General features: G+C 42.1%; 2 protein-coding genes across 2 annotated transcripts in view; one reads left to right on the top strand and one right to left on the bottom strand.

The window, feature by feature from the left end:
* The window catches only part of LOC310779179 (RING finger protein 150-like), a gene marked incomplete at both ends in the record, with an annotated part of 31,109 nt that extends 25,546 nt beyond the window's left edge, over positions 1 to 5,563 (top strand). Inside the window, one exon of the mRNA XM_083639678.1 lies at positions 5,445 to 5,563. Within this exon, the coding sequence (XP_083495804.1) occupies positions 5,445 to 5,563 (119 nt within the window). The remainder of the gene's footprint in view (positions 1 to 5,444) is intronic.
* Positions 5,564 to 8,203: 2,640 nt separating this feature from the next.
* LOC310779462 (protein phosphatase methylesterase 1-like) overlaps positions 8,204 to 26,337 on the bottom strand; it is a gene marked incomplete at both ends in the record, with an annotated part of 61,924 nt that continues 43,790 nt past the window's right edge. Inside the window, 6 exons of the mRNA XM_083639995.1 lie at positions 8,204 to 8,327; positions 8,510 to 8,599; positions 23,597 to 23,664; positions 23,977 to 24,041; positions 25,763 to 25,807; positions 25,910 to 26,021. Of these exons, the coding sequence (XP_083496121.1) occupies positions 8,204 to 8,327; positions 8,510 to 8,599; positions 23,597 to 23,664; positions 23,977 to 24,041; positions 25,763 to 25,807; positions 25,910 to 26,021 (504 nt within the window). The remainder of the gene's footprint in view (positions 8,328 to 8,509; positions 8,600 to 23,596; positions 23,665 to 23,976; positions 24,042 to 25,762; positions 25,808 to 25,909; positions 26,022 to 26,337) is intronic.

Here is a 26,337-nt window from a genome sequence, read left to right as displayed (position 1 = left end):
GGATTTAGGGGTAGGGATTGAAATAAATACAGGAATTTAGGAAGAACGTTCATTTTAATAATGTTAATACGGCCAATTAGAGACAAGGGGAGTGATGTCCATCTGTTGATGGATTCTGTTACTGAAGCTATTATTGGATCATAATTTGATGGAATCAAGTCTTCTATTCTGGGAGTGATCTTTATTCCTAAATATGTAAATCCTTGTACTGAGTTATGGAAACCTGTATTAATCGGTGGTGTGAGTCTTTCAGATTCCTTTAAAAAGAGAATATTGGATTTAGAGTTATTCACCTTGTACCCCGAAAATTCACCAAAGCTTTTAATCAGTTCTAGGAGAGACGGCAGGGACTGAGCCAGATTTTTCAAAAACAGCACTATGTCATCAGCATAAAGAGCCAGGCGATGTTCTATACCACCTATTGTGATCCCCCTGATTACAGGGTGGGTTCTAATCGCAATGGCAAGAGTTTCAATTGCGAGCGTGAACAACAATGGCGAGAGAGGGCACCCCTGCCGAGTCGACCTAGATAGCCTGAAGGGGGCAGATATCATTCCATTAGTCATAACCTCTGCTGTTGGGTTCTCATATAGGATCCGAATCCAACGACAAAACTTTTCCCCAAATCCAAAGCGAGATAGTATTTCAAAGAGATACGGCCATTCCACCCTGTCAAAAGCTTTCTCAGCATCCAGGGATAGAATGGCCGCATCTGAAACATCTTTCCCTTCATGCAGAATGTTGATGACCCTTCTAATATTATGAAAGGCTTGTCTGCCTCTAACAAAGCCATGTTGGTCTATATTAATCAAAGGTGGGAGGTGTCTCTCCATCCTCAAAGCTAATGTCTTTGCTAATAATTTTGTGTCCGCATTAAGCAAAGATATCGGCCTATAACTACTACAGCTAGTGGGCGCTTTTCCTGGTTTTAAGATGACCGTTATTAGTGCACTCTGCAATGTTGGGGGGAGACCTTTTTCAAAAGCCTCATTCATCATCTCCAAGAACGGGGGTAGGATTTTTGCCTTAAAGGTTTTATAGATGTCAATTGGGATCCCATCTGGGCCCGCTGCTTTCCCCCCCTTCATCGCACACATGGCTTCCGACAGCTCTGAGAGTTGTATTGGCTGATCAAGTTCATCTCTGTCTTCTTCAGGTAGCGAGGGAAATTGAAGCTTATCCAAGAATCGTTTTTGCAGATTGGGGTCAGAGGAGGGTTCTGAGCTATATAAATTTTCATAATAGTTTTGGAATGTATCATTTATTTCTTTAGGATCAGATGTCAGGGTGCCTGCTGTATTTACAATTTCACTTATTGCCCTTTCATTTTGTAAAGCTTTGATACGCCATGCCAATAACTTTCCGGCTTTTTCGCCCTGATCATAAAATGTTTGTTTAAGTCTAGTCAGATTAGCCAGGGCTTTATTAGAAGATAATTCGTTATAGTAGGCTCTTTTTATAGCCACTCTGTGCTGTAGGTCTGGGGTATCATTCAAGAATAATTCCCTCTCAAGTTGTCCAATTTGTTCTTCCAATTCTAACATCTGGCGTTTAAATTTATTTGATTTGAAACTAGTATAACTAATAATTTGTCCACGTATATAAGCCTTGAAGGCCTCCCACCTGATAGATGGAGAGGTCTGTGTAGTATTCAAACTAAAATACAGATCAATATGTCCCTCCAAATAGCTTACAAAGCTAGGGTCATGCAGCCACTTCACATCAAAACGCCATCTTGGTGGGCCTCTAAGTGTTTTCCCTGCAGAGTAGTCAATAGACAGTGGTGCATGATCAGAGATCACTATGCTATTATAGAAGCAGCTATTAACATTCGGCATTAGTCCCCTTGAAACTAAGAAAAAATCAATGCGTGAATGTGTGCGATAAGTGGAGGAAAAGCAGGAATATTCCCTTTTGCCAGGGTTTAACACCCTCCAAACATCACATAGGTTTAGCTCCGACATGAATTGTGAGATCACTCTTCTTGTCTGTATATGGGAGGTGTCTCGACCCGAGGATCGATCTAATAGCGGATCGAGGGCACAGTTAAAGTCTCCTCCCAATATAATATTACCTCTTAGTGAAGAGAGGGTTAAAAAAAGGTTATCGAAAAATTGTGGATCGTCATTATTGGGTCCATATATGTTAATCAGATTCATATGTTCGCCCAATAGAGTGCCTTGTAGTATTATATATCGGCCTCCTGGGTCAGTGCTAATATCATTGATCTGGAGAGGGACAGTTTTATGAATAAGAATGGCCACTCCCCTTGCCTGTGATGAGTAGTTTGCTGTTATAACCTGTCCCTGCCATCTTCTCCTCAGTCTCAGAACTGTGCTTGGTGTAAGATGAGTTTCTTGAAGGAATATAAGTTTAGCTTGTAAATGTTTAATCCTAGTCATTATTTGTTTTATTTTAGCCAATCCCCCTAAACCCCTCACATTCCAACTTGAGATTTTAAAGTTGTTGTTTGCCATCAATCAGCCTAATAATAGCATATCTACATGGGCCTTCTTATATTCAATTCTGTTTGATTCAGCTCTGTATAGGACTTCAGACATCTTCACATTGTTAGAAAATACAGCATAAAAAAACAAACATAGAATAACAACAACATAGACATGAAATAACGGTACCCTAGGTCTCCCCAAACGAGACCTGTAACCCCTGCACTGCCTATCCATCCCGCAGTTTAACCCACCCCTTACTAATATAGACTTCTTGGTTATTATTAGCCGATCCTACTAAGAGGAGCAGCTATAACGAACAACGTAAACCGCACACAGTATTACCCGTAGCTCCGTTCAGAAAACGGATAAGTAGGTTTTAAACCGTTCTAAAGTGTCACTCACCCCTTTAACGGGTCGTAAATGTTCTCTCCTAGAGCCACAAGCCCGGCGCTCATGGCTGTAAATGTAATTTGAGCATATTTATCTGTTTAGTACTTCTGAATTAGCCAAGTTATACCTTTAGGCTATTATTAACACTCCAGCATAAACCAATTAAATTAGAGGGGGAGGGCTGTACTTTCACAGAGGGGGAATGCTCTGCCATCATAAATGATAATTAACATTACACTATATAGGTGTGTCAACCTGGTGCAAAGAACCTATGCCCATAGACTACAGAATAAAAAATAAAAATGAATGAAAATAAAATATATATTCCCTGAAATGGTGAAAATGTCAACGAGTGTAGTCTATCACCAATTTTCACTGAGGGGAAGCATTACCCTCACAAAGTGCGTCTATTTAGCTCAAAACAGGTCCATAGTTTCTATAAAAATAAAAAAATATATATATATTTCCCCAAAATTACCGCCGAGTGAAAGAACCATCAAGTTTGGAATTGTTCATCCGTCAATGGCACAATAAAGATTCAGCATTTCAGCGAGTGTCAAACATAGCCGTCGTTTACTATGGCATATGTGCATCTTTGCAGGTGAGAACAGGGCAGATTGCAGAATCCACTTCAGACGAGCACCACACGACGCCACACTCCCTTCTCCTCTCAGCCGTGGCTGCATTATAGTGTGTGTCATCCCTAGACTAGCACAGCTTATGATCAAAGACTATATAAAAAAAATATATACATATATCTATATCAATATTACTGAAAATAATAACAAAAAACATATACATATATAAATATATATTATTTCAATTATCATTATCATTACTATTATTTTTTAACTATTCTTTTTTATTCCTGACATGACTGTGATAATATCAATAACGTCTATAATGTCATTACCAAGCTTGAGATTTTCCATCCAGAGCATTATAGTTCCCTCCCGTTATGTTATCCATTCCAGCTGGAGTGAAATCAAGTTGTCCTGGAAGGGTGTCTATCAGCCCACTTACTGACGTTTATCCAGGTCTTGAAGAAAAGCTTCAACTTCTCCGGGGGTTTCCATCATATGTCGCCGTCCACCATGGAAGATGCTCATCCTTGCAGGAAATATCAGGCCAAATTCCACATTTCGAGAGCGCAGCGCTCGTTTCACGGTATCATACCTCTTCCTCTTCTCCACCACCTCCGCCGAGTAGTCGGGAAAAAACATGACGTGTTGATTTTCAAACATCACCTTCTCCTTGGCTCGGGCCGCTCTCATCACACGGGTCTTGTCCTGGAAGTTTAGGAACTTCATGATCAGCGCCCTGGGTCTAGCAGCGGGGCCCGTCATGTTACGCTGGCCAATTCGGTGAGCTCGCTCTATTTTCACTGGAGTGGGAAAGTGTTCAAGGCCCAGCATTTCTGGAAGCCATTTCTCTAAGAAGGATTCTGCGTCTTTACCTTCTGTCTGCTCCGGGAGCCCAATCACACGGAGATTGGATCGTCTGCTGCGATTTTCGAGATCCTCGCATTTCTCGGTGAGCGTTTTAACCACCTTTAGCATTTTACCCAACTTTTCGTCCATCACTGCCACTGTATCTTCTGTCACGCCGATGCGAGTTTCGGCCGTATCCAGTCTTCCTGCATATGAACTTAGGTCTTGTTTAATATCACGTATGGCAGTCAAGACCTCGCCGTGTCGGGCATTTACTTCTGCTTTCAGAGAGTTAATCGCTGTTAGTATCTCTTGGTTCTCGCTAACGCTAGTTGGGCTAGGGTTAGCTTTAGCATTAGCCTCCCCGGTAGCCATCTTAGCTTTGTGAGCTTGTCTTGTAAGTAGCGGACTTGTTTGTTCTCCAGCGTTTTCAGTTTTTGTTTTGGATGTTTTCTTTCGGTGGCCTCTTTTTGACATCGTCTTATCCCATAATCTAGGGTGTTCTGGTGGTGTCTCGATATATAAGAACGGGATAAAATTATTATATTGCTCGGAGCGAAAGGGCTTGCGACCGCTCAGATGTCCGCCATAACCGGAAGTCATGACGGTGGTTTTTAATTGTTTTGAGAGAGAAAAAGTCTGCTGCTTGGGAAGCCCTTTGTAGTTGTGTGTTACATCGGCTCCGCTAGGCCGGAGGCGGGGGTTTAGTGAAGCTGTGGTCTTGCCTGGTGAGAGGCCGTCGGGGTGGTGGCTTCCCTTCTCCCCATAGCGTAACCCCCGTCCCTCGCGCAGCGCATGCATGCATGTAAGTAACAACAAATTGATATCCATTCTCCTGGCCGATTGTCACATTTGCCCATGTACACTGTAGGTCATTTAGAGGCACCAATATTTCATAACCAATTTAAAAGTTTTGTGTAATGATTTAATTTTAACCTTATACGTTATAGCCTACTTGGGCTATGGGCGGAGGGCAGATATGCGGTCGCTATGACGACCAGGTGTGGGCGGAGGCGAGTAAACTTGCTGTGGAAGCAAAGTCTATATCGAGTAGAGACGACGAGTAAGACCAGGTCGAGTAGAGCTGTACTGTGCTGTTATGTGTATTATGTGGTGGAAATGAGCCATAAGTGTTCTGTCTATCCGCTTCACCCCTCTCTCCCTTCCCTCCCAGGTGAGCTCCAGCCAATGACAAGCAGCGCCTCGGCGGCGTCCCTGGTCATCGCCGTGGAAACGGGCCTGTCGGATGAGGAGGGGTCTCTGGAGCAGTGTCCCCTCGGAGAAAAGTCCTGAGAGGAGCTCAGCAGAACCAAACCAGAACCCGGGACCAAACGGACTCAAACCAGGGCTGGACTTTTAACAGGGTTGGACTTGGGTGGGGCCTGAAGGTCCGGAGAGCGGCCCGACTTTAGCCGGATCTGAACCAGAACAAAACTTGACCTGAGAAGGCCGAGCATGAGCTTGGCTAGACCCAGGACCGGGTTCTGGTTTGGACTGGTTTTAAGCGGACGCTAAACCAGAACCGATGCCAGATTTTAACTGGGTTTGACTCTTGTACCTCGGATGAATCAAACTGGATCAGAACTAGAGTGGAGCCAGACTGGACCGAATCAGTTCCAGATTTTGACTGGGTTTAACTTTTTTGGAACTGTGTGAAGTACTTTGCTGGCTGTGAACTAGCATCAGAACTGAGCCAAACCAAATGGGAACGGCCTTGACCCAAGGTGGGTCCAGATTCTGACGGCTTTTTGACATAGTGGATTTAAGTAGAGCAGACGTGTCTTGGTTTTGACCATATTTAACATGGACCTGTATGGGTAAGAATTGGACTCGGAGGAACATCTGCCTGACCTAGTTTTCGATTTGTTTTCAGTCTCGGACCTGGGCTAGCTGCAGCTACCCGGCCAGGGTTACCTACGATTTAATCTGGGTTTACCTGGGTTTTAACCCTGGTCTTACCTAGGATCATCTGTTAACCTATCCTGGGCTAAACTAGGGTTTAATTCGGTCTGCCTGTCATGTCATTACTCCCGGCACAAGTCTTAGTCGGCATACATTTGCCTCGGTTTGTGCTGTTTCCGGAAACTAGCCAACAATCTGGAGATTAGCCAAGTTACACCTGCCTGCTTTTTTGTAATGGTATATACAATACATATAGATATATATGATATATCTGACCTGGCTGGTGCTCCCGGTCTGTCCTCCCTCTTTGCTGTAAGACAGACTTCCACATCAAAGAATGCAAGTGAAGAGAAACCTTTAATTTTCAGTCTCCTGGAACCTCTGGACATCTGTCTCGACGAGACGGGACTCTCTCCAACTGCAATTCGAACCTGCGCCTCAACGGCGGAACGTAAACGCCTAGCAGCTAGCCAAATGCTACGTAAAGTCCACCAAGAGACATCATTTAGGCCCACGAATCTCCAGTGTTCGATGTGAACTCTACTCAACCTTGGTAACCGAGCCCAGTGGTGAGCTCACCTGAACAGGGTTGAGTCTGTGAAAGGGGGGGAAGTTGAGAACTTGGTAAATGCATGAGACGAGCTCTGCACACGAGATTGTGTGTTTTTAACCCATTGTGTGAGTTTACCAGGCCAGGAATAATATAGATCTCTGTGCATTTTTTCAGTTCAGCCGAGTCTCCTCAACTTCCTGGAATATTCTATCGCCTGGTTTCCAGGTAGGGAACGCCGACCTTCCTTCGGACACAGCAGAAAGGTCCACTCACTCCGTCTCGTCTTGGTGCCCGTCGGATCTCGGAATCGTCGGCCTACATCTGGTTATTTTTTGCTATTAGATTTTCAAATCTATCTCCAGACGCAGCAGTATTCCTCCCTCCGCCAACCAGTATTGCAGGAGGGTAGCGCGGTGGAACTTTACCTCTTGACTTTTATTTTGAAAGGACACGCCAAGAACTCTTGTCTGATGTAGTACATCGTACTACATCATACGTTCCGTTTTCCGCTTTTAGTGTTTTGCTGAAACGTCGGACTTGGCCCTGAACGTGAATTTTAAGGTGACAAAGCACCTAGTATTATGACTAAAGTTTGACTGCAGTATTGAAAATAGCAACTACACACAGTATTTTGTTCTCTCCGTTTGCCTGTCTTGTGTAACTCTAGGCTCATTTAGCGCTATAATATGACGGTATTCCTTTGGACTCTCTGCCCATCTGTCTTCTGGTGTGCTTCAAAACAGGGTTCCTATTAGACTAACTCCTGACTAACTCCTGATTGACATGGAAAGTCAGGAATTCTGAGACAGTGTGGTCAAATGTTGAAATTTCACTACAACCACAGTGCTAGCAGAATAGGTGCGTGCCGGTTGGAGCTGTCTCAGGGCAAACAGACAAGGAACATCTGCTCGCTCACTGTAAATGCCTTAAAACAACTGTATAAAGTAGGTCAGAGAAGGTGTACAAAATAATCGGAGACAAATATGCAATGTGTAGACTTTTGAAAAGTTGCAAATTTGTTTAAATGTTTAAAATGCTGTTGAGGATTGTTTGGACACCAGTGTGTACGAGAAAAAACGCACCGTGTTGGAGGATGACCAACAAGAGGAGAAGGAACCATAATCAACTCTACGAAATAAAAAAACGAAATCCTTGTTAACTCACATTAACAGTCCTGCAGCATGGCGGCCGCTCCCTTGTAACTGGCGGTAACCAAACTTTCCGTGACAGGCCCTTGTTTAAAAATAGGAACCCTGTCCACAGCGCTGCCTTGTTTTGTCCTTTAACGTCCGTCCGTCCGCCTGACCACATGTGTCCGTAGCCATGGTTATACGTATGATGCTGCCATTTTGTATTTATTTTTGGACAGGCATTAATGTGGACAGCCCCCCACCCTCATCATGACAATCAAGTGTTGGTGTCTTTCCCCATGCTGTCGGGTCGGGGTCCTTTTCCTGACGTTTGGCAAACCTTTAGGACTACGTTTCAAACCAGGAAGCGGGAAGAGCCCGATCCGAGGGTCCGGCGTTCGCCGCAGCCCCGTCGTTTCCAGAACCACAGTTTTGAAAGAACACCGAGCGAGAGGCGAAAACCAAACCCGAGCTACAGAAACGCAAACGCAAACACACACACACACAGGCGGACAGAGTTTGGGCGCGTCCTGTTTGAAGTTTCCCTCGAGCGACACGTTGAATCCTTACCCGCTTTCGTCGCTGTAATCCGCCTCGGCTCAGTGCCTCAAATATAAATGCAGAGTGTGTATTCAATTCATTCCACTGAGTCACCTGACCACGCCCCATGGCTTTACTGTGGGTTTGCCAAACTCCCGCGCAGAGACCCGCGCTCCGGGCGTGTCGCCGGGGACCGTGAGCTTCCTGAGACAGAGAGAGATAGAGATTGTCGTCTATTTTGATACAAGAGGAGACATTTATTTTTGTAACGAGACGCCCCCGGACGAAACGACCAATCAAGCATGTGATTGGTGATTGATCAGGCGGGAATACCTGTCGTTTATTTGTGTATTTGTACATACGTGCCCAAGGACCTCAGAGATACAAAACCTGAAACTAGGAAATAGAGTAGGAATCAAATAAATTATTCTCACGTTGAGTTGTTCTGTAAATGTCCAGGATCTGATTGTGGATGGAATTTGAAACTGAGGGAATCGAGTCGGTGTGTAGACCTGGGTATCGAGTGACAGTACTACTCAATACAATGCTGATTTTTGGTGCCGATGTCTATTTCTAAGGCCTAGTTTGCACGACAACGCTTCCTGCATAATACGGCACACTTTTGTTGCGTTTGGACCTTCTGTTTCCCTGACATCAGCAGTGTTTCCGCTAGGAAAAACGGGTGCAGCACAACGTGTCCTGCAAGATTTCAAATTACAGGACAAGTGGGGTAAATTCCGGACAGATATTAAATCTGTGTGAGTTTTAAAACAATTGATATAGGCTTAGGATATATAAAGAATGACATAATTAGGCATGTAGATTTATATTTTTTATTTAAAAGTATAAACCAGGCCAATAAGACTCAATTTGTCCCGACTCCTGACAATAGACTCGGCATGTGTTCACTAGGGCAAAACAAACCCTCTTTGAAATAACCATGGCTCATAATATTTTAATTAGCTTACTGATTATTATTATTGGAAAAAAATAATCACAAACATATTGCTCACAAATATTTTAATTAGTGCAGCTGCCAATTTGAAATCAAATATTTCCGTTTGCTATAGGCTAGGCTTTTTCTCAGATAGGGTTAGGGTCCTAGCCTACTACACAGTCATTAAAACATGAATAATATTCATTTATTTAACAGAAGGATGTATGTGTGACTGTGAATGTGCGTGCAGCCCATTTTAATACAATTAATTAATTGCGTCGGGAGATCATTTACAGGACACAGTGTCCTGCAGATTTTAATTGGCAGGACTTTGATGAATTTCCCAGGACAATGTCCTGCAATTACAGGACAACGGAAACCCTGGGCCTGAACACACACAAAATGTGAAACCAATTTCCAGAGTGGAAATCTCTGATAACGCCACCCTTACTGTCGCCGTGGAAAGTGGCAAAACACAATTATTCAATTGCATATTCAATAATTGAATGTCCCTCAACTCACGGCCAGACGCATGGATTTCCTCAAGTGCTGCAAAGAAAACCCGGTATTTTTTTATAGGACTTTACTGGGTTTTTATTCTGTAATGCAACCAATTTTGCAGCAGTTTATCACCACTTCTGTGTCACTCTGATGATTCATCTAAAGTTTGGCCCTATAAAGCTGCGTCAATCCCGCTAGAAATAGACTGAACACAAGAAGCTAGGCATTTTTACTTTAATTTATTACTGGGCAAATAAAAAACAGAACAGTCGACTCACTACGGGTTAAAATTGACTTTTAATTGTCTGTGTTATGTGTATTTCGGATCACACACACAAATAATTGCTACATCAATAAGTCTATTACTTTATTTAATTGCCATTATTGTGAAGGCTCTAACCGGAAGTTTACACTGCTTGGGGTTGTTGGTGCTGACATTTGCGGCTGTAGTCTGCAGGCGAATCGTTATCACAAATGCTGTGTATAAACACAGAATCAAAGGCCAGAACGCAACGACAGTTTGCCGTTTTATGCAGAAACCATTGCCATCTAAACGTGGCCTAAGGTAGTCGTTCTCAACATGATCCCAAGGACCACGAGGGGTCCTTGAGGGGGTTTCAGGGGGTCCCCAGTTGATGAATTGTTAAATTTCAGCGTTATTTCATTTAGAAGTTAACACAGAGAATATAACAGAATGTCTGTTTTGATCTAGTTTCTCAGTTCTCTCTGCCTACAATACAGACAAAATCATATCTGACAATTAAAACATTTTCAGATTTGGGGATTTAAACTGGAACAAACTGGGGGTCCTTGATATGAAAAAGTTTGAGAATCACTGTTTTTATGCATCAAAATTGATCAATCAATCGTATAAATCAACAATAAATGGTGAAATCACTTAGGTCACGTTACGTGCAGGGTGATTTTATCTAAGAAAGCAGACAACGGGTAAAGGAAAACCAACATAACATGTCTTAAGATGGGACTTTGTGACATCGGCTCTCAATAATATCCCTCATTCGCTCAAGTGTTGCCTTTATTTTATGATTGTTCGGCTAAAGCATAATACAAATCTGCTTTGGTTTGAATTGTCATCTTCGGCATCGGTACCAAATCTGGATCATCAGAGGTGGTTTCCGGTGCCGTTTGTTCCCAGCGGTACCCAGGTCTACCAGTTTGACCGATTCACATCTCTGATAGTGAACAGAACCTGTAGGTAGGGCTGGGTGATATGGACCAAAATTCACATCTTTGTATCTTTAGGCTGAATGGCGAAGCACCATACATACAGTATAGCTCGGTATTTTGAAGTGGGCTAAATGTTTGACATGTAGGGCTGGACAATATGGAAAAAAAAATCAAATGTCACAATGTTTTTGACCAAATACTAACCTCGATATCGATATTGCGACAATATTGCTGCTTTCACCTAATATTGACACTAAGATTTGTGATAAATAATCACCAGTAATGCCACCAGTAAGTACTGTGATGCAGCCTTTAAAATCAGGAAGACAACACTTATCATATCACAAAATTACGATATCCAAAATCTATAACCCAATGTTGATATAGACCTAAATATTGCTATATTGCCCACCCCTACCTGTAGGCTTTCTTTATTTTTTGGGATCCTTCCTACTTTGTATCCTCGGCTCGTCCTCTCCTCAGCTCAGCACCAGGGCTCAGGGCCAGTTCACTCTCAGTTCAGTCACCATCACCAACTATAAACACTAGTTTGTTCGTTCTCATGTGGGACAGAGGCCATTTGTAGTTATTTATGAAGACATTGGATTTGACTGTCTTCTTGTAGCAGGTATTTCAGTGTTTACGTTTTAAATTAAATTCACTTTCACTTTTTTTTTTTTAAGCTTTATTTTACCAGGATGTGAGTTTTCTGAGCTCCAGGCTCTTTTTGGGCCACCCTCTGGTTCACGCGAGACACGCAAGCGCACACACACACACACACACACACACACACACACACACACACACACACACACACACACACACATACAGACGGTTCATTTAATTATCTGATACAGAGTTCAGGAAAGTAATTTTAAAGGGACAGTTCACCCCAGAATCCAAAATACATATTTGTCCTCTCACCTGTAGTGCTATTTATCCATCTAGATCGTTTTGCAGTGAGTTGCTGAGTTTTGGAGATATCGTCCGTAGAGATGTCTGCCCTCCAATACAATGGAACTGGATGGTACTTGGCTTGTGGTGAAAAACTCAATATAGCAATGTCTTTCCAGAAATCATGACCCGGTTACTCAAGATAATCCACACTCCTTGTTGTGAGCAGTTTGATGTAGGATCTATTTTCTTTTGACCAAACTACACCAGCTAGCTGGCAGCTAGCAGGTGTAGTTTGCAATGAAAAAAGATGTATTTTTGATTTGGGCCTAAACTGTCCCTTTTCAGCAGCTGTAGAGGAACGGTCGAGCTCATTACTCATTTCATTTGTTGTTTTTTCTCCATATAAACTGATCTTCTGTGGAGTTGGTTTTAACTGCTGCCACAGAAATGACAGTGAATTGAACTTGAGCCTGCTCTGAATCCATTTCTCCTGTTCCACTAGTAGAGACTGAGGCTGCACTGTATCCATTTCTCCTGTTCCACTAGTAGAGACTGAGGCTGCGGTGCGGAGTCACGCCTGGTCTGCCTTTAAACGCTGTTAAAGCAGGACTCCACACATTTCCCACCAGAACCCTGTTTTCCCCAACTTATTTCCATCCCACTGATCGCTTCTGACCAAGATCCTGCCAGTTGTTAGTTGTACAGAGGGAGTCCCAGTATGTTGAGAAACACAAATTGAGTGCATAAAAAAAAAATCCTCATTTGCCCGTTGTGACTGGGGAACCGTGCGCGTTAAGACACGCAAGTTGGTCTGACGGTATATGGGAAAATAGTTCGCCTCCAGTTTGAAAAAGTACAGTTTTGCTCTTCGCTCCTGAATCACTGCCTCTCAACTCATACAAACCTGAAATGAGGACATCTAAAAACTCACACAGACTTTAAAACACTTTTATCTCTTTTATCTCTGCTGTGATGAAGGTGTGTGCCGAAACGCGCTCGCCTGATGTGGCTGTCAATAAAAATAAAAAAATAAAATCAGAATTGAGGTCAAGTCTTGCTTTGATTCTAAAAATAAAAAAAAACATCGTCTCCCCCCTCCCCTCCAAGATGCTGTGTTCTGATTGGTCGCTCATGCAGGTGTTCCGATCAGCCTCTCGTGATGATGCACTTTAATTTTGTTTCTCTGGAAGGTTCTGGAAAGGTCCGTTTGATCCTTTCTGGGCCTTTGAACGTTTGAGAATTGCACAAAGTGTCTGGAGAACCCTTATTTTGTCTCGATCCAGATGAAACTACAGATCGTATGTAGTTGTCGACCCACTGCCTTTTCATATATCGTGATATCGTCTTTTCAGCTAGAAAGTGATCATGTTGAACACCGACCAAAATCCAGAGAAAGCGTTAAAGTCTGGAAAAAAGTTTTTTTAAATTGCATGCGTAGAAACCTCAAGTTTGCTCTTGTCTTGTACGTTATTTTGGACTTGTTGGTCAACTCACTGCCTTCGCTCTTTGACTTTGTTGCTTTCTTGTTCTCATCCTCGGTTTCTAACAAGTTTTCAACTTGTTATGGTATGGAAGGCTTAGGCAACTCAAACTAGATTCAAGATCATTTTAATATGCAAGCCATACGGAGTAATCGTGTTACAAACAAGGAATTAAGCTTAGAGAAAGGGTTTGGTCGTGGTTAATTCAGAAAACTGTTCAAAATTTGACTGTACTTTGAAAGCGCTGGAAATGGAACCCCGGTCGTCGGCATCAAAGGCAAACCTATACGCCCTTACTGGCCACTGTTTTATTTCATTGTCACACGCCCATGGCATCGATGGCAATCCCATGGCACTCCCATGGGATTTTTCTGCCTTTTTGGGAGTTCTATAGAAGTCTTTTGGACTACCCTGCACGTTGTGGGAGTTCTATAGAAGTCTATTGGACTACCCTGCACATTGTGGGAGTTCTATAGAAGTCTATTGGACTACCCTGCATGTTGTGGGAGTTCTATAGAAGTCTATTGGACTACCCTGCACGTTGTGGGAGTTCTATAGAAGTCTATTGGACTACCCTGTATGTTGTGGGAGTTCTATAGAAGTCTATTGGACTACCCTGCACATTGTGGCACTTCTATAGAAGTCTATTGGACTACCCTGCTCATTGTGGGAGTTCTATAGAAGTCTATTGGACTACCCTGCACGTTGTGGGAGTTCTATAGAAGCCTATTGGACTACTCTGCACGTTGTGGGAGTTCTATAGAAGTCTGTTGGACTACCCTGCACGTTGTGGGAGTTCTATAGAAGTCTATTGGACTACCCTGCATGTTGTGGGAGTTCTATAGAAGTCTGTTGGACTACCCTGCACGTTGTGGGAGTTCTATAGAAGTCTATTGGACTACCCTGCATGTTGTGGGAGTTCTATAGAAGTCTATTGGACTACCCTGCATGTTGTGGGAGTTCTATAGAAGTCTGTTGGACTACCCTGCACGTTGTGGGAGTTCTATAGAAGTCTATTGGACTACCCTGCACGTTGTGGTTGTTCTATAGAAGTCTATTGGACTACCCTGCATGTTGTGGGAGTTCTATAGAAGTCTATTGCACTACCCTGCACATTGTGGGAGTTCTATAGAAGTCTATTGGACTACCCTGCACGGTGGGGCGAGTTGGGAGACAAAAATAAAGAGAACTACCTAACACACAGCCTGCTTTTAGCTTGAGTTAGTTTTGGGTTGTGCGTGTTTGCTAAATGTGGGCAGTGAAGATAGTAGAGAGGCTTGGCGACAGCAGAGGGGAATCAAACATGTTTTCAGAACCTTCCAGATTGAGCGAGAGACGATGCTGACCGCTCGGTTACCGTGACGATGGGATGCGGTGTGGGGTGTGTTTCCATAGGTAACGGTGTGGACTTTTACAGAGCGGCTGTTTGTATGACTGATGATCACTGATGACTATCCTACACACACACTCACGCACACACACACTCACGCACACACACACTCACGCACACACACACACACACGTGTAAATACAAGGCAGCGTGACGCCATGTTGTTTCTGTGTTTCAGATGTTGCACGTGTTCCGATTCAGGACAGTTTCAATAAAACTATTGCAAGTTTGAGTTTTTCTTGTTTTCCAAAACCTGGTGTCTGTCTCCCGTCATTTCAGTGGAAGTTGTGGTTTTTCAGATTGCTTGGGTGAATTGAATTATAATGAGAACCATTCACATTCTACTGCTGCAGCCTGCATATTTAATCATCATGACTGGTTTTTGATAGTTTTGCTCTTATAGTTATATTAGGGATGCAATCTATTTGTATTATTTTGTATATTTTTCTTTTCTTTTCTATCTCTGGGCTGTGTGCTGATACCCATGTGCACATTTTTCCCACCTAATGTCAGAGAACATCAAGTCTCTCCTGTAGTGGAATGAACACATTATTATGCCTGCTCTTATCATGACGGCCCACTGGCAGATGCAGACATAAATGCAACACTTTCTAAAATGTACACATTCACTGGGCAAAATGAGGAAACTACTTCAATGTTATTTATGTAACATAAACTAGCATCAAGCATTTTGGCATAACTAAAGCGTAATTTTATCATCAGATTTTATTTATTTATTTGCAGCCGAAGCCAATTTCATGTTAAAGCCTTTATCGGCCGATACCAGTGATGTGCCAATATGATCGTGCATCCCCAATTCATATTGTAGATATTGGTAAAATAAAAGGAAGACTACAAAAAGTCATAAAGGAAATTATGTTTGTGCCCTCATGTATTTTGAAATAATGAATGGGGGTTAGATTCAAAGAACAAGACCCAAGCACTGGTAGGAAGTAAAGTGTTTTTATAGCCAACAACAACAAACACATCTATCAAAACAACCAGCAACATCCATCACATAAACAGATTTAGTTTTTTTTATAAAATTAACTAAAAAGAGTTTGACAGTATATAAACTCCTCAAAAAAAGTTCGGAAACGTTATTTCGGTCGATTATTTCTCCCCTTTAATACCACCAATTGGTATTGTATTTTATATAGTTGATTAGTCACCTTTACAACGGGGTGCAACTTGTAAGGATCGTGCATTCGTGGAATGAGCAACACAGCTAAACGCGTTTAGTTCCGACATGAATGGACAGAGCACAGAAAAACTAATTTGCATGCCAGGAAAAGCCTATTGTCCCCGAAGGAGCTTGAATATGTGTCATTGGGCCACATTTCAGGGATTGGCCCAGTGGTATATGGATGGTTAAAAAACAGGAAATCGTGGCACAGTGGTAAGCGCTGTCGCCTCACAGCTAGAAGGTCCTGGGTTCGATTCCCACCTGGGATGCTGTGATCGCTGAAGGAGTGCGTGCCCGTCCGCATGTCCTCGAGTGCCCGCCGCCCGGGTAGGGTCGTCAAAAGGGCCTTTCTGTGTGGAGTTTGCATGTTGTCCCCGTGCCCCCTGGGGGTTTCCTTCATATAGGAACCCCCTTCACCAAAACATGCAATATCCTGGTCACTGATGTGGTGCCTCCTCTGGTCGTTAGGGGCGCCTGTTCAGAGGGAGGGGAACTCGTTGGAATAGCGTGATCCTCCCACGTGCTATGTCCTACCGGTGAAGCTTCCCCTGTCAGGTGAAAAGAAGTGGCTGGCTACTGCCCATGTCTCGGAGGAAGCATGGAGCCAGTTTCGGCTCTCCCCAGATCGGCAGAGGGTGGAGCAGCAACCAGGATAAATAAATAAAAATAGCACTAATGGGGGATACAAAATCGGGGGACGGGGGACTAAATGTGTTTGTTGCAGCCAGTGTTGTGCAAGCTCACACGTGACGAGAGCTAGCTCAAAGTTCAGCTCACGCATATTAAAATGAACTATTTCATGTTCATAGCTCATATTTTGAACTTTGAATTTGAGCTCACAGTCCCAAAAAATGAGCAGCTCAGTTCATTTTAAGCTCACTTCTTGTTTACCCAGAGAAAAGGCACAGCACTGAAAACGTAACACACTGCTTTTAACACGCAATCGCTTTTTAAACACATCTTTATTTTAAAAGATGAGTGTAAAATCCAGGGCTTTTTTCCAAGCTTCAACAAGAGCAGACATATTTTATCTTGCTCTAAAATCAAAATATACAATTCAAAATATACAGTACATAGCTTTTTCAACATTCATTTTCCCCCAGTCCAGTTCACATGCAGCTCTGTTCTATAATCCCTGTTCCAGTCCCAACAACAACAAAACTAAACTGCAATCTACAAAAACATATAAAATAATAAACAATATAAAACCATAGATAAAAAGTTGAACACACCACAGTCACAACCAATAAAACCAAAAGTAAATATATAATAATAAATACTGATAAAAAAGCAGAAATTCAAACACACTGAGTGCATTCATATCCTACTTGTATAGGATCTAACGCTAAATTTTGAGATTAGCCACTACAACAAGCACAACCGTCCGTGCACACCTATCGCAAGGCTAACACAGTAGCCTAACCTAGCTAGCATAACACATCCAAGCTAAGTTAAGACAAAGTTTAGCACCTTTAGAGGATTTAAACAGCTAGGCTGCTGTGCTTACAGCTTTTATCCCGGACAGCTACAGCAACTAAACCAGAAGACTCACAGAGAGAGAGAGAGAGAGAGAGGACACCGCCTTCGTGTGTGAGAGAGAGAGAGGGTAACGCTTTAGAATACAGCCCGCAAATAAGCATGTAGTTAGAGTATAACAACGGGGTTTAGGGCTGTAGTTATAGTCTAACTACGGGGTTTAAGGAGTGAATTATAAGATCTGTACTTATAGTATAACTACGGGGTTTAAGGAGTGTAGTTATAGTATAACAACAGGGTTTAAGGAGTGTAGTTATGGTATAACAACGGGGTTTAAGGAGTGTAGTTATGGTGGAACAACGGGTTTAAGGAGTGTAGTTGGAGTATAACAACGGGGTTTAAGGAGTGTAGTTAGAGTATAACAACGGGGTTTAAGGAGTGTAGTTAGAGTGTAACAATGGGGTTTAAGGAGTGTAGTTAGAGTATAACAACGGGGTTTAAGGAGTGTAGTTAGAGTATAACAACGGGGTTTAAGGAGTGTAGTTAGAGTATAACAACATGGTTTAAGGAGTGTAGTTATAGTATAACAATGGGGTTTAAGGAGTGAAAAAATACTTTGTTTGTACTAGGGCATTCACGACTAGTGAATTTTACTAGTCGACTAGTCGTCCCTAAAGGTAGTCGACTAGTCGACTAACCGTTTTTAATTTATTTTTAATAAAATAAATTTTTTTTTTTTTTTTTTTTTTTTTTTTTTTTTTTTTTTTAATCTTTAAGAAAGAACATGAGGTATTTACACGACATACATGGACTATCATATCCCATATCCCCCACAAAGAACATCAAAACACAACAAAACAAAACAAGAAAACTGCATAAGATACACAATAATCCAAGAACAAACAAGACTATTGGACAAACAACCAAACAAAAACAATGCATTCAGCTCCTATCCTGATAAGCCTAATGACACTGGGGTAAAAAGTTCTTAAAGTCAAACTCTGTATGTGGTTGCCATATTTTGGGGATGTCTAAGAATCTGATTCTTGTAGTAAATTTCTTGTAGTAAATGTTATCCAACGTATGGTAGCTTGAGAGTTCATTCCACCAGTGAACTACAGCTGGGGGATTGGATGCTTTCCAATTTAAAGCTATGCATTTCCTAGCTGCCAACAGGGCAAGATCTATGTATTTACTTTGAATGCATTGTTTTTGTTTGGTTGTTTGTCCAATAGTCTTGTTTGTTCTTGGATTATTGTGTATTTTATGCAGTTTTCTTGTTTTGTTTTGTTGTGTTTTGATGTTCTTTGTGGGGGATATGGGATATGATAGTCCATGTATGTTCTTTCTTAAAGATATTTAAATTTTTTTTTTTTTTTTTTTTTTTTTTTTTTTTTTTTTTTTTTTTTTTTTGCTAAAACGACTAGTCGACTACTAAGCACAGTGTCGACTAGTGGTTTTACTAGTCGACTAGTCGACTAGTCGACTAGTCTGTGAATGCCCTAGTTTGTACCCAAAAATAGTCTCAGCCCACCCAAAAAAAAAAAATTTTTTTTTTTTTTTTTTTCCAAATCCATGGTGGTCATTAGTAGCAGTTTCTGTTAAAATCTTTATTTATTATTTATTTTTGCTTTAAAACTATTTTTTAATTTTCTGCTTAAAGTTCATGAAAAAAAGTGGCATTCTTGTTTTTTCCCACAATAATTTCATAATACCATTTGTAATGCCACCGTTGTAGTGCTGTTGTTCAAAATTACAGTACATTTTCTCAGATTTATTGGTGTCTTTCTAGTCACACAATTTAATAGTCAGTGTTTCCCATACACCGATCTATTTGTGGTGGTACACCCTACATAGATTTTGACCCCCACAAATACTGCCACATATTAATTTCAACTAGTTGACTGCAAACTCCTGCTTTAGTGCTTACAGTATATTATTATCTTGTCGGAATATTATTCCAGCCAATAAGTTAGGAAGTTCCCTTTTGATTTAATTTTACTTTTGTTTTGCCTACAAAGCAAAATGTTACTTTACTTGAAACTCCCCTGAAGTGATTTTGGTATTATTTATGCAAGCATAATTCTACCATATAGTAACCTGTATGCAGAATATATATAGTATATATAGGGAAACAATTATTTTTTCATCCCTGTAAAACCACAGAACGGTAAAGAAGATATTGATGTGTGTAGTTCTTCATAGATCTAGTCTCTTCATTTTGATCTCAAAGTGCGCCAGTTTGATCCATTTTGACTTGAAGTTGAAACTGTACAAAATTTTCTTCCGGGGGGGCATGCCCCCGGACCCCCTGAGAGGTTCAGTGGTCCATGACCTTTGGGTGGGCTGAGCCCACCCAAAGCTCTGATGCTAAAACCGCCCCTGGATACAATCATTCCCTAATCAAACTGTTTTTTTTATGCAAATAACCACAATAGATGACAATAACAAAGGAAAGGGATAACATTTAGAACTTTGGATGGTTTACACTGACTTCAAGATGGTTGAAATAATTTTTCGGGATGGTTCCGGGGCGGCGATGTAATTCTGCTACTGCTGTTGTTTAGGTGAAAGTAGTGCAATAAGTAACGAGTTACTCTACACAGAAGGTCATATTGTAAAGTAACTTATTACTTTACAATGAAAGTAACTAGTCATATGTAGTATATTACATTTTGAAAGTAACTTGCCCAACACTGTACATGTAGAGTAATGTAACGTAACTAATAAGTAAAGTAATTGTATTACTTGTTACAGGAGTAATAATTAACTAATTACATTTTCTGAGTAACTTGCCCACACTAATCCTACTAACTGTAAACCATGGCCGCTCGGGGCTTATTGCTTACTTTGAAACCTAGCTTATTTCCGGACAGCGATTCGTTTTTTTCACTTCCCACACAATTCAGCCATGTTGTGTCTAAAAGGCAGGGTGTAACACGTGCAAGCAAGACAGTAATGAGGGTTTCCAAGTGCCGGGGGCCTCGTTAATGTCTTGCTTGCACCTGTGTTACTTCCTGCCTTTTAGACACAAATTGGGTGGGAAGTGAAAAAGGCAAATTGTATGAGCAAACACTGCAATAGGAAGTAAGCTGGGGCAATTTAGAATGTTCATGTCAAGTTATACAGGCTTCACTGTGGTATTAATGCAGTCATTCTCAACCTCAACCTTTATATATATATATATAGATATAGATATGTAGATAGATATAGATATAGATATATATCAGGGAGCTCTAATCAGGGTTTCTCCACATTTCCAGTTCAAATGTATCACACTTTTTCCAGACCTTGATTTTCTCCATATTGTTCCAGGCAGACTCTGGGCTCTATTCTCCTCCTGGTCTTAGCTGCTAAACTGGCATTAAACGCAAAAAAAAACACGCTTTGCGCCTGCCTACCTGTGACTCGTCATGTTTTTACGCCCCGAAATGCACTTTACGCTGAAGAGCTGAAGAGGTCGTGGCGCAGTGCCAGAATAGGCCAGAATGGGCGTTTCGGCCTTAAATAGGCTACCAGCCTAAAGTGATCTTCCCAACTGGCGTTAATTTTGCGGCTTTTCAAAACCAGGACTTATTCAGTGCGCCGGCTCCTCTACCAAACGCCACACACAGACACACATGTGCATCTCTCCCAGCATGCATTGAGGCTTAATACATTTTGACAAGAAAAAGCAACCACATCAGCCTAAGCAGGCTAAGTGGTAGATAGAAATAATAGTTATGTTAACACATGCAATTCTAGAACATTTCAATTTTGGACAAAATAAAACATAAAAATCAAAACACAACCCTATGTGAAACATACATATAATCCAGGTCGTATATATACCGGTAGGCTATCTGTCGCAAATACACTGTGGTATAGTCGAGTGACAACCATAACACGGTTGTACTGTGATGTCCGCTCCAACAAGACTTAGCTTACTTGACACATACTTTTTCAATAAAAACACATTTATGCCATGACTTTACATAATGTAGGCTATATTTATGTCGCATCATTTAGCCTGTGCTGTGATGTGCAGGAGGAGCAGGTAGCCTAAGTTATAAAACTAAGCCTGCCCTGAATGAGCCAAGTGGGGGTACTTGTTCACTATTGTGAAAGTTATGTGTTTACAACATATAAAGATCATGGAAGTGGATGGTATCAGGAATGTCACCGATAGTTAACGTTCTATATTGTACAGGGAGACCATCAGCCCTGCTGAACAGATCTGTGTTTGCCTGTAGGTTGAATCATTTTATTCAGGCTATGATGCTGAGATATCCAAATTGGCATGAAGAGATGACAGCATGCAGCCGCAACCGGACTGGATTCGTTGTCTCCTGGATCGGAGCTTGGAAGGGAAGAATCTGATTGGTTTACAGGAGGTCACCAATGGCCACAGTTGTGAATAATTCTAAGGTTTAAAAGGCGTGGTTAAAATTTGGTTAGCAAAGAGGAAAAATTAGGGAATGCACCTGACCACGCCCACTAATAGCACTAGGCCAAGCCATAAACGCAAATTTAAGGCCAGGGGGGGGATAGAGCCCTCTATGTTCTTGACGGGATGTGATTTTGGTGCGGAGTATTTGATATAATGCATGCTGACAGCAGCTCGGTAATATGAGGATCCCTATGTCTGAACATTATTCTTCACATCAACACAAACTTTGGACTCAAAGTGGGTCTAACAACATAAAAGCTAGAATTATGCGCCTATAGGAGCCAAACAACATTTTCCATACTTTTCCAGGCTTTATTTTCAAATTCCCAAAACTATTCAAAACGTAGACCTGTGTAGGAATGGTCTAATTTAGTCAACATCAAAGCCACGGACCACATTTGAGGAGATTCTGAATCTCAACATCAAATCTGAGAGTTTTTTAATGAGATATATTTTTGTCCAGAACTCCATGACTCTCTGTAGCCTATTGTAGTTAGAGAGATAAGAGAGAAACTTGACCAAAACATTGCGATTTCTTCTACTTCTGTGTGTGTGCGTGCACGGGCGCGCGTGTGTGTGTGTATTGTGTGTACGGGCACGCGTGCGTGTGTGTGTGTGTGTTACCTGCAGCCCTCACTCTGTGAACAGGTCAGAGGAGCTGGAGAGAGAGGGAGGAGAGAAAGATTCTTCTGACATAAGGAGGGTGGCAGATGCAGGGACACAAAGTTGGACTATTGTGTTGCAGACAAGAGTCAAAAATAAAGGAAACACCATTATAAAGTGTTTTCAACTCTATTATTGCAAATCAAAAATAAGACCAAAGCACTAAAATGAATTATTTTTCCTGTGGGGCCACATGAGAAACCCAGATAGTTGGCGGGGACAAAATAAATGCTGTCATGCTGCAATCTCAAATTGTGTCACTAGATTAAATTATAGAAAACATACTGTGCACTTATTCTTCAGCATTTATTATATTGGAAATCACACCAAACAGCCAATTTAGGTCATTTCATTCTATTTTTCTAGCTTCATAAGTAAAATGGTGCTGTTTTTCTGACAGAACCATCGTGAATGCCGGTTCTGGCCCCCGGGTGGCATAATGCCCAGGTCTGGCCTTGAGATATTTGTAGTTTTTGTCTGTTTATGTGCTTATTTTTGCAGAACATTACCTATACGCTTCATTTGTAAATATTATTATTATTAATATTATTAATAATAATAATAATAATAAATATAGCGGCAATACCAGGGGTTCAAGCCTATTGCCCCCGAAGGGCCTTGAATATCTGTCATATCTGCCAAATTTCTGGGATTGGCCTAGTGGAATGGATGGTTAAAAAACAGGAAATGAGTTGTTGGTAATATCGCCAAACTTTGGTAGATTGGTGTAATTTTTTGTTTCTGAGTGGGTGAGTTTTCTAGCCTAGAAAGTTTTACAGAAGGAAAATAATAATAATACTAATAACAATACTACTACTACTACTACTAATGATAATACTAATAATAATAATAATATAATTATTATGATCATCATAATATATATATATATATATATATATACAGATGTGTGTGTGTATATATATATATACACACACATATACATATGTGTGTGTGTATATATATATATATATATATATATATACACACATATACATGTATGTGTATGTGTGTGCATGCGTGCGTGCGTGCATGTGGATTTCTTTCTCATCCTACCTGCTGTGTTCTCCTCTGGCTTCAGCAAACTTGTGTCTCAATAGGAAGCCAGACACCGCTTCAGCCACCTGCACACACACACACAGGTTACATGATTTCTGGTCACATACACACACAAGTTAGACAAAAGGGGTGAAATGATTGTTGTTTGTAACATATTTACATGTAACACAATTCACACAAACTCTGGTCACACGCATTGATAGCCCTTTCCAGGAACGCTGTATTCAGATCATCCGACCTGATCTTCTGAATATACAGCGTTCCTGGAAAGGGCTAATGCATTGACAGGTTTGACTATCTTGTATAACCTTTATTCCGGGGAGTGTCAATGAGAGCAACACACAGTCAGTGGCGTGCCGTGCAGCCTTCGGTCTCACCTTGTCTGGAGCGTCTTCCTGCACTGCCAAGCCACAGGGGGGCAGCACCTGCAACATGAACTTGCCTGCAGACAGACAGCAAGACAGGTGACACTATCTCCAATCTGGGAACCCAGAGTATATTTTTATTTGAAAAATAGACTCTGGGACAGCCCTAACGTTTTTCCCAGCTTCCTGTACAGCACCTCTCCTGCCACCGTCACTTCCTTTTCCGCATCCGTGCTCCACTGTTTACAGACTAAATAGCAACTTGCACAGTGACTTTCCAGTCATTTTCCACTGTTGTAAGACGAGTTGACGTCTTCTATGCAGTGTGTTTATGCGTTAACGTTATTAGTGAATGGCCAAAATAGACGCGGAAAAGGAAGTGACGGTGGCAGGAGAGGCACGCGCTGTACAGGAAGCTGGGAAAAACGGTAGGGTAGGGCTGTCCCAGAGTCTATTTTTCAAATAAAAATAGACTCTGGGTTCCCAGATTGCACTCCCTCTTTCTCTCTCTCTCTCTCTCTCTCTCTCTCTCTCTCTCTCTCTCTCTCTCTTTCTATTAGGTCCCCAGAGAGGAGCGCAGGAATGAGTCCGGAAGACCTGGATGTTTGCACTTCCTGGCTCTAAATGCATGAAAATGTCTGTGGTTAACAAAGGTTTATGAAATAGCAAAGTTTGTGTTCAGCAAGATCATCTTCACAAGTGAGGACCACTTTTATGCTTTTCGAAACGTAAACGTGTTTTTTTTTTTATGTGATTTTTCAGAAAACACTTCAGAAGTCATAAGTGCCTCAAATGCCTTTCCCTCCCCTAAGAACCAGGAACTGCAGGGACTTCTGGGTAAGCCCAGAGCAATTTAGAGAGAGCGTGGCGTCAGCGGAGGACCAAAATGCGTGACTCATTAGCAAATTAACAGCCAGGAAGGGGTCTCGCGCTCCTTTTGAATGCTAAAATAAAGCTGATCATGTACAATTTGATTTTTAAAAAAAAGAAAAAGAAAAAAAACTTTCAAAGTACAACACAAACTGTCCATTTTGCTGCAACTCGACAGCGCTGCTTAATCCAGGAGCTTACTTCCTGGAACTCTTGAGAGTAAAAAACTGGTCCATTGGAGTGAACGGAGATGTTGCGACTCTTCTATATACGCGACTCTTCTATATACACGGCTCTGCCTACAAAAGTACGTCATCCCTGTGGTACTCTACGTCATGCAGCTTTTGCGACGTGTCCTAAAGGCAGCGTTTCAGCGCGTGGTGTAACGTGTGTGTCTGCGTCTCCACACTGCTGCCTGTCAGCTAGCCGTCTGTTATCTGTAGCAGCTAGCGCAGTCTTGCTGTGCGGCCCCGGCGCATGCAAAACCAATGAGATGATTTGTCCGTCAACCCGACACATGTCCAAGCCGTTAACCCTTTCAAACACAAAATCACCCTGCATAACCCTGGAAAGGACACACACACACACACTCTCTCTCTCTCTCCGCAGGCTGTCAGTTACAGGGTGCTTGTTGACTGACAGAACCAGCTGTCTCTGGAGAGCCACTGCTGCCTCAAGCTGTGTGTGTGTGTGTGTGTCTGTGTGTGTGTGCGTGTATCTGTGTGTGTGTGAGAGAGAGAGAGAGCCGGGTTGGGCAGTAGTGAAACAGCTGCAGCTCACAGTATTGAACTTTTGTGTTTCTCCACATTAAGACTACATTTCCCATCAGCCGTGTTGCTCCCACTGTAATACAAGTGACCTGTTCCTATGGCTGAAGTTGCAGTATACAGGATGGGGGACTGTTACCATGGTTACGCCTGACTCTCACCTTGCATGTGGCCGATGGTCAGGTCTCTGTCCAGCCGGTCCACTCCTAAAACACACACACAATGATTAAGCAGGTTTTTAGAAACCAGCCGGCCAATAGCAGTTACTTAGAAATAAGTGATTTGGAGGCGGGATTCAGAGACCTTACCAGCCAATAGCAGTAGCTTGGGCAGGTTGCAGCTCAGGAAGAGGTTGGAAATCCCTTGGAACCAGGCGTCCTTGTACTTCTTCGACAGGTCAATACGCCAGCTATACACACCCTGCCGCACACACACACACACACACACCAGGGTAGGAAATTAGCGGGGGCTCGGGGCAAAATCTAGAATTGCCCTTTGGAACTGGGGTGACGGGGGCTTTTAACTCATTGAGTGCCAGCCACTTTTGGAGAACGGACGCTCCCAGTGCCAGAGTTTCAGAGCGTTTTCAGTGATTTCTCGAGGCCCACAGAACAGGGGCGGTTTTAGCATCAGAGCTTTGGGTGGGCTCAGCCCACCCAAAGGTCATGGACCACTGAACCCCTAGGGGGGTCCGGGGGCATGCTCCCCCGGGAGAAAATTTTGTATAGTTTCAAGT

Source organism: Poromitra crassiceps (assembly GCF_964638095.1).
Source record: "Poromitra crassiceps genome assembly, chromosome: 7".
Classification (NCBI taxonomy): Eukaryota; Metazoa; Chordata; class Actinopteri; order Beryciformes; family Melamphaidae; genus Poromitra; species Poromitra crassiceps.
This window is presented reverse-complemented; position numbering and strand designations above follow the sequence as displayed.